Source organism: Aythya marila (assembly GCF_965140915.1).
Source record: "Aythya marila genome assembly, chromosome: 4".
Lineage (NCBI taxonomy): Eukaryota > Metazoa > Chordata > Aves > Anseriformes > Anatidae > Aythya > Aythya marila.
Window position 1 is genome coordinate 43,292,866 of NC_139045.1, and position 15,898 is coordinate 43,308,763.

The 15,898-nt window shown below is 45.2% G+C and overlaps 2 protein-coding genes across 4 annotated transcripts; one reads left to right on the forward strand and one right to left on the reverse strand.

Moving 5' to 3' along the window:
• Positions 1–721: 721 nt before the first annotated feature.
• BBS12 (Bardet-Biedl syndrome 12) lies at positions 722–8,921 on the reverse strand. Of its 3 annotated transcripts, none has more exons than XR_014317432.1 (3): positions 8,796–8,921; positions 4,135–6,652; positions 722–1,961 (listed from the first exon to the last, which is right to left on the reverse strand). XR_014317432.1 is itself a non-coding variant. In XM_082759544.1 (2 exons), the coding sequence occupies exon 2, from the start codon at positions 6,634–6,636 to the stop codon at positions 4,579–4,581; it is 2,058 nt and encodes a 685-aa protein (XP_082615670.1). In that variant the 5' UTR covers positions 6,637–6,652; positions 8,796–8,921; the 3' UTR covers positions 3,698–4,578. The 3 variants fall into 3 exon arrangements, 1 of the variants encoding a protein (XP_082615670.1); XR_014317433.1 differs by lacking the exon at positions 722–1,961 and having other exon boundaries at positions 3,698–4,305; positions 4,421–6,652; XM_082759544.1 differs by lacking the exon at positions 722–1,961 and having other exon boundaries at positions 3,698–6,652.
• A 175-nt stretch (positions 8,922–9,096) lies between these two features.
• Positions 9,097–13,103, forward strand: LOC309877997 (uncharacterized protein). The gene is made up of 5 exons (XM_082760058.1): positions 9,097–9,124; positions 9,542–9,697; positions 10,785–10,913; positions 11,015–11,152; positions 11,371–13,103. The coding sequence occupies exons 1-5, from the start codon at positions 9,122–9,124 to the stop codon at positions 11,458–11,460; spliced, it is 516 nt and encodes a 171-aa protein (XP_082616184.1). The 5' UTR covers positions 9,097–9,121; the 3' UTR covers positions 11,461–13,103.
• The last annotated feature ends 2,795 nt before the right edge of the window (positions 13,104–15,898 follow it).

The window sequence follows — 15,898 nt, forward strand, 5'->3', positions numbered from 1 at the left end:
TTCTACAACTGAATTTGAGGAAAGAGTTGTAGAAATAGCACGAGGGATGACCACGTTCTGGAAATTACCAAAAACTTAAAGCTTAGCTTCACTCCCATGGTGAAGAATTAACGCAAAGAACTTGTGCAAGTGGCAGAGTAGTAATAACACCGTGCCATGCTTTTGTACATCCTGTCACGCCCTAATCCCTTCAAAAAGGGAAAGATATCCCATAAAGCCCGTGGCTTTGACACACAAGAGAAAGAGCATTTCAAGTTGGTCAGGATCAGATCCATGTTTTAGATTCACTGTAGAAAAACTCCTGAATAATTCAATATTCCCTGACAAATTCCCTTATGTACGTATGCGCAGAATGTATGGCTTGTCATGTCTCTGTTGTTAAAGGTTCAGCCAAACGTACCTGTTATGCACAGCACTCCTGGCAACAATTCAGGCTCCCTTTAAGTGGTAGCTCAGACCCATCTGAGTACAATGCTGGCATGTAACAGAGTGTTACCGAGGTTAAACACAGTAAGTTTAGGTTTTTTGTTTTGTTTTGTTGTTTTAATCAATAGGAAGACATTTAATGCATTCATTACCTGGCAGAGCTGGTGCAATTTTAGATGTCCTGCCTGAGCTGGTTATGGGAAGCTGACCTACTTTTCCCAGCAGAGGGCCAGTTCTTGATGCCAGCCTGCTGCAAGGTCCCCAGTTACTTTGATCCACTGCGGCCAGCCTTAGAGAAGGAAAATTCTTAACATCACGGGGCAAGATGCACGCTGGGAACATTTATTGTAAATCAAACACTGGCAGGAGTAAATCAAGAAGTTCAAAAGCAAAGAAAGAGGTTAGTCAGCTTCCATACACAGACACCAGGGTAAGCTTATTTCTCATTCAATTAGATTATGCTATTAATAACTTCACACAGAGATGGGAGGGGGGAAGCTATGGGTGCTTAGAAAATATACAAAATAATTTGTACCTGGTAGTAACATTGTGAAAAAGTTGTGGATTTTTTTGTTTGTCTATTTTTGGAGCCAGTTTGTCAGTATCAGTTTCCCAAATGTACACAGTCTCACTAAGGACAGACCCCAGCATGTGAAGAGGGAACACGCCAGGCAGGTGGTGTTTCTAAGTAAAGGAGCAAACCGTGTTATTCCCACTGACTGGGGAACACAGGACAGCAGACTGATTTTTGAAATGTTCATCTGGTAAAAAAAAAATTCCACCCCAATCCCCACATTTGAATGCCCTCCAGGACAAACTGAAGTGGAGCCAGTGCAGCCCAGAAGAGCTCCCCAAACAGTCTGCTTCCACAGCCTCCCCCCAAGCCAATCCAAAACACCCTGGCCCAATGCAAGCCAGCCCCAGCTCTCTGTGATCCTGCACTGCCTGGCTAAGGGATGTGGATTTTCACCTCTGGTGGAAGATGCCCAGCACCCCCTGCCTGCTTCCCGGACTCAGGCAGGGCAGGGCAGGGCAGGCAGCATGGAGCAGGACACGGCAGCGGGCAGCTTCTGGGTGGGATGGCTGGCTGGGGCAGCATGGGGCACCCACCAGGCTGTCGCAAGCCCCAGTGGTGCATTCAGCTCACTGTGAGCACCATACGCCTCTAAATACACACACAATTTACTCTTACTACTATTTTTCCATGTGAGAAGGTAGAGAGAAGGTCCAATGAGAAAAACCTCTGAAACCTCTTCTGCTTTCCAATACCCCAGGCACGTTGAAAGCAAAAACTTAGCTCTTCCATCACACCATACCCCACACAAACGACCTCTGTGTACCCTAGGAGGAACATCTGCCAAGAGGGAAGCTGAAATTGCCCGTGGCAGCTGCTGGAGTAATTCCTGTGCTGAGAGTCATGCCAGACAAGCACAGGACCCGATTCTGTGTTGCTTCTTCAGAGACGAGGTGCTGAGGAATCCACACGTGTACACCGTACGTCACATCGCCTTGAGGGCAGCTTGCACGTTCATCCTCTGCGTGTATCAAAGGAATCCTGTTAAGTAATCCCAGATGCAATATCCAGCTAATTCATAAAACAGCCCATTTTGTGGGTCTGTAGGAAAGCAACTGTTAAATAATCAAAATATAATGTCCGAGGGCTTTTGAGAAAACCTCCGCATCGCAATATTTAAATACCCTGTTATGTACTTTTAAACAGCCTGATTGGAAAAATTACATCATTTGGGATTTTCTCAACATTTGGTGCGTCAGCTCTCGGAGTCTTAGAGCCCTATAAATAGACATTTGGACCACTCCAGTACAATTCATGTATGAAATTTTTCCATAATCCACTTAACTCTATTATTCAAATAGAGCGCAACTGGATCTTTTCTTGGGAACAGGGATTATGCAATGCTAACTATAGGAGGTTCAAGAAAAACAGTATAAAGCCAAACATGAGCTGCAAACATTTGCAAAGAAGCAGAGTTTGTCTGTATTTATTTATATGCTGGGCTTTGGTTTCTTTCTCACCTAACACTCACCAGCTCCTTTGGCCTCTTTTGATCTAACAAACCATTTTTCTCTCATGTCTTGGGGTATCAAGAGTGTGGCCAAGCTCTTACACATCAATTGCCCAGTTAAGAATAAAGACGTAATTGCAGTATGATTACAGTGATAATCTAACTGGATCCTTATCCTGCTAGGAAGGATGGTTTAGAATTAAAATTATAAGCCTGTGCATTATGGATGAGATTTTGCCAAAACCCACTGCATTCTGGAGTTGGTTGGAAAAATAAAATACCGATGTTTTCAGATCAGAGATGGCCAAATGCTGTGAGCGTAGCTTTCCACGCACAGAAATTATTTTCTCTAATATTTCTGAAAAGTAACTGCAATTGCTCCCTGCATATGCTCCCCTAGCTTTCCTAAAAGCTTCCATTCACACTAAATTAGAAAATACACTCAATTCAGCAATGAGAACTCTCAACACAATGTTTACCATACAACACAACTTTCATAAAAAAATGCCTACATGCACCTAAAACATGTTTGAGGATGAACTTTCTTATCTATGTCTTTCTTTGCCTTACATACTGAGTATATCAGTTACTCAGTGTGAACCACTCAGGTAAACAGCACCATGAAAGACCCACGTATGCAATATGCTAGAATATGTACAGTGCAGAAGAAAGGTCCAGCTTGAGGTAGCTGAGGGCTCTTCTCTAAAATATCTTCTGGGGTGGGGACCTACAGCAAGGAAAGTAAGGCCAGAGGGAAAAAACATCCACTTGCAAGAGTAAATGAGCAGTGAAGGCTCTAACTAACAATAAAATAACAACCCCGTTTTCTGTCTGCCTTTTCACTGAAGCAGGATGCAGAGAACATACTCTTAGCCCATCCTGTTTCTTAGTGCTCACCACCACAAGACTGTCTGCCACCAGCAATTAAAAGGGGTAAATTCACTACTTCAATGAGAATCAATTCCTAAGAGCAAGAACTCGCTTTAGTAATGACCATTTCCATTCTTTTTCCATCCTGTTTTCACCTGACTCATCAGACACTCACTGTGTGATTTAAATTGCCCATTTCAAACAAAAATATCCCTAGAATGCCATACCTCTTTCTCGCAACAAAATGCCACTCCTGAATCACTCTGCTTTTAGATGTTAGGTGCAAAAACACTGTACCATGGTGGTGCTTCAAACATCCCGGTAAGATTCATTTTCAGCTTTTAGCCAATACCTGATACAACTATGTTTTTCCTCTCTGCAAGGGTAACTGAAAGAACCCAAATGAAATAATCCAAAAATCCAACTTGTTACATAAACCAAACTGTGTAGAGATACATCCACTCCGTAATACCAAAAGGGGGGATTCAGCCTGAATTTGTATCAAACACACAGAAGTTTCAAGAGATAGATATTTCAAAATAGAAAATATATTGCCCGTACAAGTACACAGAAGTTAGATCTACTAATACGATCTCTTAGCTTAAGCAGTAACAGTCATAAATTATCATAATTATCTCTTACACTTGTGACATACAGAAATTAAGAGCAAGATATTAATTAAAAATAAATTACATCTGATATAACTCTCATATAACACAGACAAGTATGAGAATGTTATGTAAGAATTCCCTACCCTTCTTTAGAAGTAAAAGGCATTAAATAAGAATAATTCTCAGGATACATTTCCCAATACCTTATACGGGCAGCACATGTTCGGAATAGGAGTTTATCCAAGGACGCAAACTTTTCTCCAACTCGACTTGACAGATAGTGCCTCTTTCGTCTTGACAGCACTCCTCTTTCTACCGAGAACAGAAGGGCACATCTGCGCTGCTGAATGTTACAGACATCAGACGGGATTAACCTATCCATACAGACAGTGTCATTAATTAGAACGCACAGCTGCGGTTAGAGGTTAGCCCGCAAGTGAGTTTTGTTTGCTATTTAACTCATCTCTAGAAATGGGAAATTGGATCTACCTTGTTACTGTTTCACAGGCAGATTTCCACTGTTCCACATGCTCAAGTCATAACCACACCTAAATGCTTGCTCTATGACTTGATGAAGAAGTGCAGATCGTACCTGGACTTCTTCCACGCACCGACTCATGGACTTGTTAAAAAAAATCCTACAAGTCCTACAAAAACATAAATTCACTTGACGCAGGTGAATTTAACAGCTGATTGCTTTGGGGACCTGAGATAATTTCAGCATCTGTCTGAAGCACCAGCAGCACCAGGTCTAGAGCTCTCCGCCACGCCTCTGTCTTGGCTGTAACATTATCATAAACCCTACAGCCCTCTGCACTGCCCGTGGAGGGAACAGGACCACCTCGGAACATACCACCTGTCTGAAACTCTTTCAGTACGTATGCTGAGGGAGAGCCACAGTCAGCTGCTTTTTTGAGGTGATGCTCAATTAAGGTCTGTGCTTCAAAAAGCGACGTTGCTTTTGCAGTGTTGCACATAACTGCTGCAAGATACTGGCTCCAGCCACTTGCTAACGCCTGAAGCACAACTGGTTTATACTCTGCTGAAGATGCTGCCAGCCAAGGGCCGTGAAATTCTTTCACAGGCTTTTTATTTGCTAGCTTTAAAGTCTGCTTTGCCAGCGCCTGACTGTGACTCAGGCATAAGAGCTCAACTGCGCCCCCACCCAGGAAAACCTTCCCGTCCCTGAGAGCGTGGTGCAGTCGGTACACCAAAGTCCAAAACCGGTCTTCCACGAGCTGCATCTTTGCGGGCACGGCAGTGGTAAGCACGGCCGTGAGCAGGGTGAGCCCTCGCACCCTTATCCTGACGGGCACCAGCTCACCCAGGTCCATCGCGCGCCCGTCACTGGCCGTCCACAGCTCCAGCTGGGCGCCGCTGCCCACGCAGGAGGCGCTCAGCTGGGTGAGGTACGTCACGGGCTGGGCTCCACTGGCCTCCCCGAAGGCACTCAGCACCTTCTGAGGCACGGAGCCGACCACCAGAATCTTGTTCGCCACGCACCTTTCCAGTAGGTTTTCACACACGTGCCCTTTGACCAAAACTAAGCTCACTTGGGAGCGCGTTAGAATATCTAATGATGTATTTAGCCACACATCTCCTGGTCTGCCCTCCTGCAGGTCAGGACGCTCCAACACGGTCCTGACGTTGCGTGGCTTGGTAAAGCCTAGGTGGCGATACGCTTCAGTCAGGTCACCCTCCGTCAGCAGAATCCGAAGGGGTTTGTCTCCAAGGTGTTTGATAACTGCGGCTTGTTCTGGGGATACTAACGTGACAAAACCCGGGCAAATGCAAGAATAGCTTTCAGGCAGCCCAGGTAAACAGCACGTCACGACTTCTGCAATATTGAATTGGTTAGAGCCACTACATTCTGCTCGCTCATGTTGATACGCAACGATGCTTTTAAGCAATTTCATGTTAGGCTCATTGCCATGGCTCAGAGCTCTTGCCAGGTGTCCTAAACCATAACACTCACACGGATGTGCTGACTGTCCTGAGAGGCATACCTGAGAATCATCGAGCTGACTCGAAGAAGGGCTTGTTGCTAGAGCACTGAAGTATCTGCTGTGGGTTAATCTTTTCTGTTTGCAGTCAGCCAAAGGTGAAACCAGGCCCTTATTAAGATTACTATCAGCTTCTTGATGGGAACAAGAATTTCTTGGAACAAGTTCTTTTGATGGAGAAACTTCTTTCTGAAGGCACAGAAAAATCTGAGGATTTAGAAAACCGTCACATGCAACCTCGTAAGTTTTGCTGCTAGAAGTGTTTGGCCTAACGCTGCTTGAACACAGCTCTTTATTTACATCATGTACTGATATCTGAAGACACTGGACTTTCTCACAGCAGGAGTTCAGCCCCTCTGACATCACTGACACTATTGCTGAAACAGGAACGTTCTGCTGGAGGCACTCCAGGACGGCATTGCTCCATGCACCAACAAGAAACAACAGGGTGCTCATCCCAGTTTTAAACTCCCTGTTTTGCGCCTGAATGGTTTCATTTAGAAGCTGTCCGGCAGCACTACTTAAATCCAAACTTTCGATCAGTCTGACAGCAGAACAAATCAACATGCTTTGGTTGGTGCTTTCATCCACTACGAATTTACAGGATTTCATTGGCCCCAGTAACGTTCTTCCAGCTGATGCCAAGGATGAGAGCTGCTGAAGTCCTATATGTCTTCTTGAATTCACATCCCTGAAAGCCATGGCCAGCAGGCAGCATCTGTGAACAGAACACAAACTTATTGTCCCACCCTCACAGTACTCCAGAGGACACATCTCAAAATAACTACATTAACAGCTGAATACTGAACAGAGCTCTTCTGTGAGGCACTCTGCATAAAACAGTCCTTTATGCTGTGCATTGACTATGAGATACATAGTTGCTGAAATGATGCATTGATAAAATACCATTGATTTTTTTTCTAGCAGATGGTAAAATGCCGTTAATTCCAGCGGTTTCTTAGACGTGAAGCAGCCCAGATCTTACAGAACTACCACTTCTCTCGTGACTTGCTATCTGGAATTTCAGCTGTCTTCCTTAGGGCAACAGTTCCCTCAGGCAGAATGGACAACTGCACGCAAAACCAAACGCTCTGCGCAGATGCATCTTGGTACCAATAGCAATACCGCTGAATTTACCCTCCAAATCTGGACAAATATAAAAAACTTCCTTTATTCCAACAAATTCATTTTATTCCAAATTCTATTTATTCCATTTAACATACATAAATACTCCATTTAATATGCATGAAAAGGAAGGCCATCTCTTTATACCTCACAAAGCAAACTGCCAAGACTTCTAGGTTTTGGCGTACTACGTGGTTTTAACGTGCCAAAAATACATCTTCTCTCCTTTGAAATACGCCCCATACCACACTCCTGTGGCAGACCACATGGATTAAACTGTAGCACTTTTTTATTTTTAATGAAAAAAGTACACACACAAAGAATTAAAAAGTCATAGCTCTTACACCTTTTATGTTCAGATTCAAATAATATTTCACCTCCTTTGTAGAACTGTTGTCAATTCAAAACCTCTTTTGCTACTCCACTTCGTGAAAGGCCAACCAAATACTAACTCAAATGAAGCCAAAGCAGGAATTTAAGAAGTAGAGTGGGCAGTCAGAAATAACCACCGTGTACTAATAGACCCAAAGTTCTAGTGTAGCCTGAATTGACAAAAACAAAACAAAACAAAACAAAACAAAACCTTTAGTTACTAGAAGTATCTTCAAGTACCAAAATAACCATTAATCAAGAATTTTTTTTTTTTTAAGTTATCTGTAATCAGTACTTTTGACTTTGAAGCTGTACTGGGAGTGCACAACTGAAAACCTTCATCCAACATGCTTAAGGATTTTCTGGAAATTTTTCTTGGCAGTCTCTTGTGACTAGAGTCTAGGCATGCATTGTATCCGTATCTGTACTTCCAGTAATATTTTTTTTTGAAAGCCTGTTTTTTCTTAACGGGAACCTTAGCTTACTGCCACAGCTAGTTTGTGTTGAAACAAACAAAAAAGATCATTGGCCCACAGAATCTGATAACAAAACATGTTTCCCCTACATTCCAGCTGACTTTTTTTAAGGATGTACTAAGACAGTGTTTTTTGACATCACTGCTTCAGAATTCAAGAAGTTCTCAACTGCTGATGATTGCTTCTTGGAGTGTGCTTGCTTTGACAGAAAGATTAGATAACCAATTTGTGGTTCTCTTTGTAAACTTTGAGAAATAGATACAGTAACTACATGGACGGGCCGTGCCCCTGCTTTGGTGGGAGACACGGAAGGACAGCTGGGAAGGGCTTTTCCATTTTCCAGCACAGCGAGCTTCGTGCTCTCCGGCCGGTTCCGAACACGGGCTGGGCTCAGCACCACGAGCTGCTGCCGTACCTGTAGGGCGTCGTGATCTCCACGCACGTGGAGCCAGGGCAGTGTTAGCGCAGCTCCTGCCATCGAAGCCACGCGCTGCCACCAAACCTCAACGCAGCCAACTACAAGTCACTTACCCAAAACCTTCTGAAATCGTAGCTGAAGAACGTGCCTCTGCCTTGCACCTTTATACCCATACTGCAGGACTGTTGCTGTTTGGGCTGCCAGGCTGTACCCCTGTAGGTCCATAAACCCAAACCAAACGGACCAAGGGCAAAGACAGACGAAGGCACGGCACGTGCTGACAGGAGATGATGTTTTTATGTCACTGCCTGCACAATCCGTGGCGTGCGTGTCCTGGGCCCCGGTGCTCTTTCCCCGCTGTGTTTACGCTCCTTACCTCGGCACACTCCCGCCACAGACCGACCTGCTGCAGGAACCACCGGACCCCAAACTCAGCTTCTGTCCCTCCCCGCCACCCCCTGCCCTCTTACCTTTATTTCCACCCCGTGTGGGGGGAAAGACAACGAGCGGGGGGAGCAGATTTGGGGTCAGAAGGCAGAGATCAGCCAGGAGCGGGGGGCACCCGCCCCCGCCGCCATGAGCCGCCCCCGCCGTTGCCAGGTTACCGGCCCGGCCGCCATTTCCCTGCCGCCCACCCCGCCTTCGCGCTGACCTCACGAGCCCTCCGAGCTTCCCATTGGTTCGATCTGGGGAAAGGGGCGGGTCCCCGGCGCGCCCCGGCTCGCTCATTGGTGGTTGCTCGTGGCGGCGCCGAAGCATCTTCCGCCCGGCGTTGGGAAGCGGCGGCGGCGGGCAGATGGTGAGCACCGGGGGGCGGGCGGGCGGGGCGGCCCCGTTATGACCGTTATAACCGTTATAACCGTTAAAGCCTGGGGTCGTTACACAGGCGGAGGGGGCTGCAGCCGGCCCTGACAGGGCTAAGCCACGGGCAGGGGGTGCGGGGGGCCTTAGGCACTGCCAGGGCGGGCACCTGTGAGCCAGGTCCGAGCTGTGAGCGGCGATCGCGGTTTAAAACACGAAGCCCGGGCGCTTCCCCCCTCCTCACGCAGCCCCCAGCTCGGTTTCCTTCTAGAATCATCCAGGAAAACGCTCCCAGCTGCGGTCTGCCAGTTGCCCTAAAGAACACCTCTCAATTCCCTACAGCTTCGCTATCACTCCTTGCACAGTAGCTGTGTTGTGAATTTTCTCAGTTGCTCGTTCTCTCCTCTTTCTGAAGGCATCCAACTACAGGAAACCTGGCTTAGGCACGACCCAGCGGAAGAAAAGCGGCCTGAAACCCGAACTTACAGAAGAGCAAAAGCAGGAGATCAGAGAGGCTTTCGACTTGTTCGATACCGATGGATCTGGCAGCATCGACGTGAAAGAACTCAAGGTTCTCTCACTGCTTTTCCTTGGATGGAAGTATCGTTAGGCACACAATCGTAGCTGCATTTTCTGTGTGCCCAGCCCTAACCTGCTTTATTCTGAAATGGCTTTGGGGTATGAACAACAGTCACGGCTTGCTCTCAGGGCCGAATTTGGGGTGTATTTCACAGTTACCTTAAGCAAGATCTGCATGCAATACAGAGCAGGCAGGCTTCTCTAATACGTGCACAGTTGGCCAAGTAGCTTTTAATATCTGAGGATGTGAAATTTTTGGTGAGTTGGCACTTTCCAGTAGAAGAGTGTTCAGCAACAAAATTTCTGCCGTGTCCTGTATTTCCACTAGATCATATAGGAACAATGAACGTTCACAGGTCAAATATTCCTCAAGTTCTGTGGTGAACCAGGATTAGGAAATGACTAAGCGTTTTATCAGTACTTAAATCATTGTTACAGAGCTTGGTTTTGAACAACATTAATATTAAGCACTACCTGTTCTTACAGCAGTATTTTGCTTGTGTTGTGTAAGCCTCAGGAAGTCTTTCTTTTTCCTTGACTAGCACAACACTCACTGTTTGATTTGCTGAAGCTGAGAAATTTATGGAGTATTGTCAGTTGCCTCCCCATGTAGCCAAAAGTGCCTATACATCTGGTTTTCTTCTATCCGTGTACTGGATTGCCTAAGTTAACCACATGTAATCAAAACTAATAGGCATTCTGCCCTACATTTCAGATGGAATGAAATCACATCCCTGATCCTCCCCCTTGATGTCCCTTTTAGGAGCTAGGCTGAAAACCAATCTGTAGTTCAGAAATGTAGTTGGAACTTTTACGTAAATGTGACAAAAAATTTCCCTTAGTTTCAGAAATAGATCCATGTTCCACATAGATCCAAAGACAAAATAAATCTGGAGTCTTACAAACATCAAACCTACACTGTTAGTAATTGGAAAGATGAAACAAGCAAGAGCTGTCGGAAGGTCTTCCTTGCAGTGAGTTGTCATTACAGTTTTGGAAGAAGAAATTAAAAGGCCTTTAATGCAGCTGCTGCCACTAGAATTTTGGTGGCCCCCTAATAGAATTGCTTTTTGGCACAGGTTGCGATGCGTGCCTTAGGCTTTGAGCCAAAGAAAGAAGAAATTAAGAAAATGATAGCAGATATTGACAAAGAAGGAAGCGGAACCATTGACTTCGAAGACTTTTTGGCTATGATGACACAAAAAATGGTAGGAATTGTTAAAAAAAAAAATCTTGGAATAAAAAAATACCATAAAGGGATATATTAATAGCAGGTGTTTAATTAATATATGTTGTACTTTCATTTTAGAGTGAAAAGGATTCAAAGGAAGAAATTTTGAAAGCTTTCAGGTTATTTGATGATGATGGCACAGGAAAGATTTCATTCAAAAACTTGAAAAGGGTTGCCAAAGAGCTGGGAGAAAACTTAACAGATGAAGAACTTCAGGTAAAGTCTGACTTGCCAGAGGTTTTCTACTAGGAATGGACCAATCGTTGTGGAAATTCATGCCTATATGAAAAGAGCTGAGAGGTTAGAAGTGTGCGGAATAATCAAATACATAGTTATGGTTTTGTATGAAGTACTTCTGATTTGTTTTGTAACAAAAAGATTTTGTGTTTAGAGTCAAGCCCCGTGCCTGACCAGGTGTACAACATGTTTTGTAGGAAATGATCGACGAAGCTGATCGAGATGGAGATGGAGAAGTGAGTGAGCAAGAATTTTTAAGAATCATGAAGAAAACGAGCTTATATTAGTATTTGTTGCCTTGCTTTACAGCTGCTCTAAAAGATAACCTGGAAAAGACTTAAAAATGGGTTTGTCTCCCCTGCATATTATATGCCAAGTCTGAAACGACAGAATTTTGGCTCATTCTTCTTTTTCAGCAAAGTTAATCGGGGAAAGGGGGCTTCAGTACCCAAAAGAACTGTTCAAGTGAGGTACTGCAGAAATGAAAAGGAAGGATGAACTGAACCTGCAAGGTAAGGTCCCTTTAGCCCTGGCCCCCAGCTGAGGATGTCAGTGATGCCATCTTGGATAAAAAACGCTGTGTCCTAACTATTTAACTGAAAAAAGTGAACAACATCTTGCCTGAGACGTGAAGGTTACCACTGCGGCTGGAAAACACCAAGTCTGACTTTCCTAAGGCTACATAATAAAGAGATTAGCTTATAACACCTTAAAGAATGAAAGTACAAGCACAGTATTTTTATTCCTTCTAAGGCTTTTAGGTTATCTTGTGGTATTTCTGTCCTTCTGTTGCTTTCCATAAAAGACTCTGAAATCAATTGCATATTTATTTCTGTATGAAACACTATTCTCATGGTGATTTGGTTTTGGACCTCAAGGGAAGCAAATGTAGGCAACCAGTTTTAGTTCTTTTGTTTAACTGTTCCATCATCCGATCATCTGAAGCCTGGTTTAATTGAGTCTCACCTGGTTGCAGTATCAAAGGTTACTGAATGCTCAGTTCTAGGGCACGCTGTGGTAAATTATCTCCCAGGCTATTCACAGTCAAGTATCAGGGAGGATTGGCATCTGAAGTGAAAAAAGAGCTCACCCGAGACAGCTGTGAAACAGGGAAGATATTTAGAGCCATGCAATCCAAATTCTTTTCAGACGTCACTATTTTTAATTAATTTCTAAGGAGTATTTTCGTTTTCTTGAGTATCTTTTGTCCAGGACTTAGCATCCATGCTGACAACGTGACAGTGATGCACAACGTGACATCTAACTATGCGCTCCTGCAAGGAGGGTTTATCCTCGGGTCCAGATTAGACAATCAGCTTCAAAACTGCAAGGAAATCCTATAACCCTAAGCCACCTCTCTCCCTCTAAAAGCTGTTTGGAGAGTTTGTTCCTGCTCACAGCAGCAACTAGGTAGCAAAATGTCAGGAAAGGGTTCAGTGGGAAGAGGAGGGAAAGGACAGAGTTCCACCAGTATGGGCTAAGATCCCTCTTTCCTCCAAACAGCTCCAGATGCTTCACAGCCACTAGCAAGGTTTGTCTCTGTAGGAGAAAGAGAGAGACAGCTCCTGGACTGTCTCCCTGCTACAGCTGCTTCTGTAAGGGCCCAGCAGGGGGAGAATTAATTTCAGCAGTGGAAAGGGGAAGTGTTCATTTACATTTCTTCCTGGCATACAGATGCGGAGCTGGCACATTCTGTCCAAGTCCTCTGAGTTTTGTGCTCTGAAATACGCTCTCTGAGCAAACCCTCTCTAACCTATACAGAAGTAGGCTTAAATGTGTGGGGGAACAGGGATTGCATAGGGCCCTAAAAACCCACCAGAGATCTATCTGTGAAGTCCCCTAATTAACATGCTCGGTGGCAGTAGATGTAACTGTACGCTTTTTTAAATGTCTGTTAACTTTGTATAGTGTGAAATAAAACTGTTTTGCAAGTTAACGACGTTGTGTGCTCACAATGAAAATTAAGTTTTCAAAAATAACTTTGAAGCGTTAAGCAGTTTACGAAGTACATTTTTGCTTTATCTTCTCTTTCTAAGAGAGAAATTCCTAGGTTCAACTGTCTATCACATAATCCTTCTCCCTCTTCCACTACGCTGATTAAAAGTTTCTAGTACTGACCCGTTATCACCAGAAAGGGAAACTTGAAGTTCTAGTTGATTATGGGGAATCCCAGCGCCTATTAGAGTGACTGTACTTTCAACACCACCACAGGAAGAGATTGATGACTGTTGTTTACCTACCTATGATGCATGTCACAGCTCCCTTCCTGTTCTAATCCTGTTACTTTTCTTCTGAAGGGAGGAAAAAGACATGCAGTCATATCTACTGAGGAGGAAATTTTATTTCTGGCTTGCACATTAATCTCTCGAGTCTGGAATGTTGGAAGGTGCCTCAATTAGTGCCAAGCTTGCACGCAGTAACGTAACAGAACAAGTGCCTCACGCTGCCTCAGTGTACGTTATGGCGAGGGAGATCTTGTCCCCCCTTCAGCCACAAGGCATGCAGGAGGACTAACAGCAACGCGGACAGCAGCCCACAGCCCTGCTGTGGTTCTCTGCAAATGATTTTTAGTGTCACTGCGAATCCTTCCCACACCTTCAGAAGTGTATTCGTTTACATCTCTATACGTGGTGGAGGAAAAGGAGCCTGGCTGAGCTCAGAGCTCGGCTTTTGTGGGGAACTGAACTGCACATGCAGTAATTCACCCTTTTGCTGGGCTGGAGGCGCTCGGCTTGATGAGTTGGGAACATACCCAAGCAGATGTTTTTCCTGGCTCTGTTCTAGTGACTGCTCAAGTAACTTACCCTAAATCAAGCCGTGTCTCTAGAGAAGATGGATTATTTGCACCCCTCTTCTACCCTTCCCATTCACTCATTACTAAAAAATAAACCTAACATGAAAGCTGGGGCGCTTTTAGGAGACTTGGATTCACTTCCTTTGCACTAAAGCACCGAAGAGGAGGCAAAGCAGTGATCTGCATGAAGGCTCCCATCCCTCAAGGCACCTGAAGCCAAGAGCAGCCGTCTGTGGGTGCAGAGAGCGGCACCTGCTGTAGCGGGGCCAGCTCCAGGCCTGTCCAGAGGCAGGCAGCTGCGAGCCCCGTTCCTTGCGCCCCTTTTCCCCTTGGTGGTGACGGGGAGGCCGGGCTCCTACCTGCCTGCGCAGGGTCCCCTCGGGTGGATGGCTGCAGCACCTATTTCCAGCTGGGACTCTCCCTGCTGCCACGTCAGGGAGGCTGGGCTCGCAGTTTGAGCGCTCACGCTAGTTGGATGCTGCACAAAAAGGAAAGCGGAACCGCAGTTTGTATCAGCGAGCATCTCAATATCAAAGCACTTCGGGATGGTAGCTGCTGGGGAGATAACGTTGCAAATCACTTCCAATGAAAAATGTCTCTAAACAAAAATGCGCTGCGTTTTTCAGAAAATACAAAGTAGTTCAAAGGAAAAATAATTTACTTACAAATAACATTGCAAAATATGGCAATTTTAAATTAATCTTTACTGCTAGCTCCCCTGGGCAACTTGGAATTCTTCATTATCTCTCTGCCCCACAGAAACTGTTGTGATATTTTCAGTTGGCTTTGGGAAACCAAACAAAACCAAAACGCAAGGTGACAGTCTAATTTGCAAGGATGTTTTAATTAATCTGAGCTGGCAACTTCAGGCCCTGGACTGCCGTGCTTTCTCACCTCCATGAAGGCAGTGCAGAGAAGGAACTGCTTCCCATTGCACCCGTGCCAACCGCGTGGAAAGCAGCATGCCAGGCAGGCACAGCTGCCTGCGGAAGCTCGAGGAGCAACCTGTGGTTGCTGGAGATGCCCACGGAGTTACCTGGAAGTGGGTGCTATCGCTCACATTGCTAGGCACGCATTTGGGTTTGGATGAACAAACACAGAGCCCATTTCTAACGAAAAACCGATCGCTTCTTTTTAGGTAATCTTGGTATTTAAAAGGGGGTGGGGGAAAGTAAGAAAAGAAAACCCTGGTGTACTTTCACATGCCAAGAGCCCTACCAACAGTTACAGCGGGAGCTGAAATATCACCACATCGACGAGACACCTGATGCCAAAGGATTTGCCATCTACAGTTTTGCAGAACAGCTCTTGTGGCCTGCAGACTGCCCGGCGGGGTCACACCACGTATCTGAAGCGTTAAGAGCCCGCTCCCTAGGAACCTCCTCACGGAGCTGATCCATGTCGCACACTGACGCGGTACATTTGCTTTTCAGCACCCGTGGGCGCGGTGAGCAGAGTTTGAGAAAGACTCAGGCAGTGGAAAGTGTTCTGGGCCAGAATTCACCATCACCACACACAGCATGGAAATGCTGGCAGAAGAGATTTTTCTGACATGGGTTAAATCTTTCTGTGAACCTAACTCACATTACTCTAAGCCTTAAATTCATTCCATTTGCTGCTTGGTGCTTTTTGCAGTCTTTGCAAGCCTACTAGCCCAACGAAGGCTTTGGGTGGTGCATATTTTCACAGATATTCATTCTCCCAAAATAGCAATGCCAAAGCCAAATCAGGAGTGTTGAGACCACGTCCCAGTATCATTGGTATCAGCCTTCCTGCTCACTCAGAACTTACTCTCCCTGCTACAATTTGTTTGAAAGTTATTTTTATTTCCCTACCCAGACAAAAAATGAAAATGAGAAAAAATAATGCTCCTAAGAGGCTTCAAAGCACAATTTTTCTTTCAAATCTTAGTTACGTGTGCTGACAGCAGC

Excerpts from the sequence above, each read along its gene's own strand:
- LOC309877997 (XM_082760058.1), top strand. Across the intron at positions 10,914-11,014 it reads CTATGATGACACAAAAAATG|AGTGAAAAGGATTCAAAGGA; the intron begins GTAGGAATTGTT and ends CTTTCATTTTAG. Across the intron at positions 11,153-11,370 it reads TAACAGATGAAGAACTTCAG|GAAATGATCGACGAAGCTGA; the intron begins GTAAAGTCTGAC and ends CATGTTTTGTAG.
- BBS12 (XM_082759544.1), bottom strand. The coding sequence starts at position 6,636 with ATGGCTTTCAGGGATGTGAATTCAAGAAGACATATAGGACTTCAGCAG.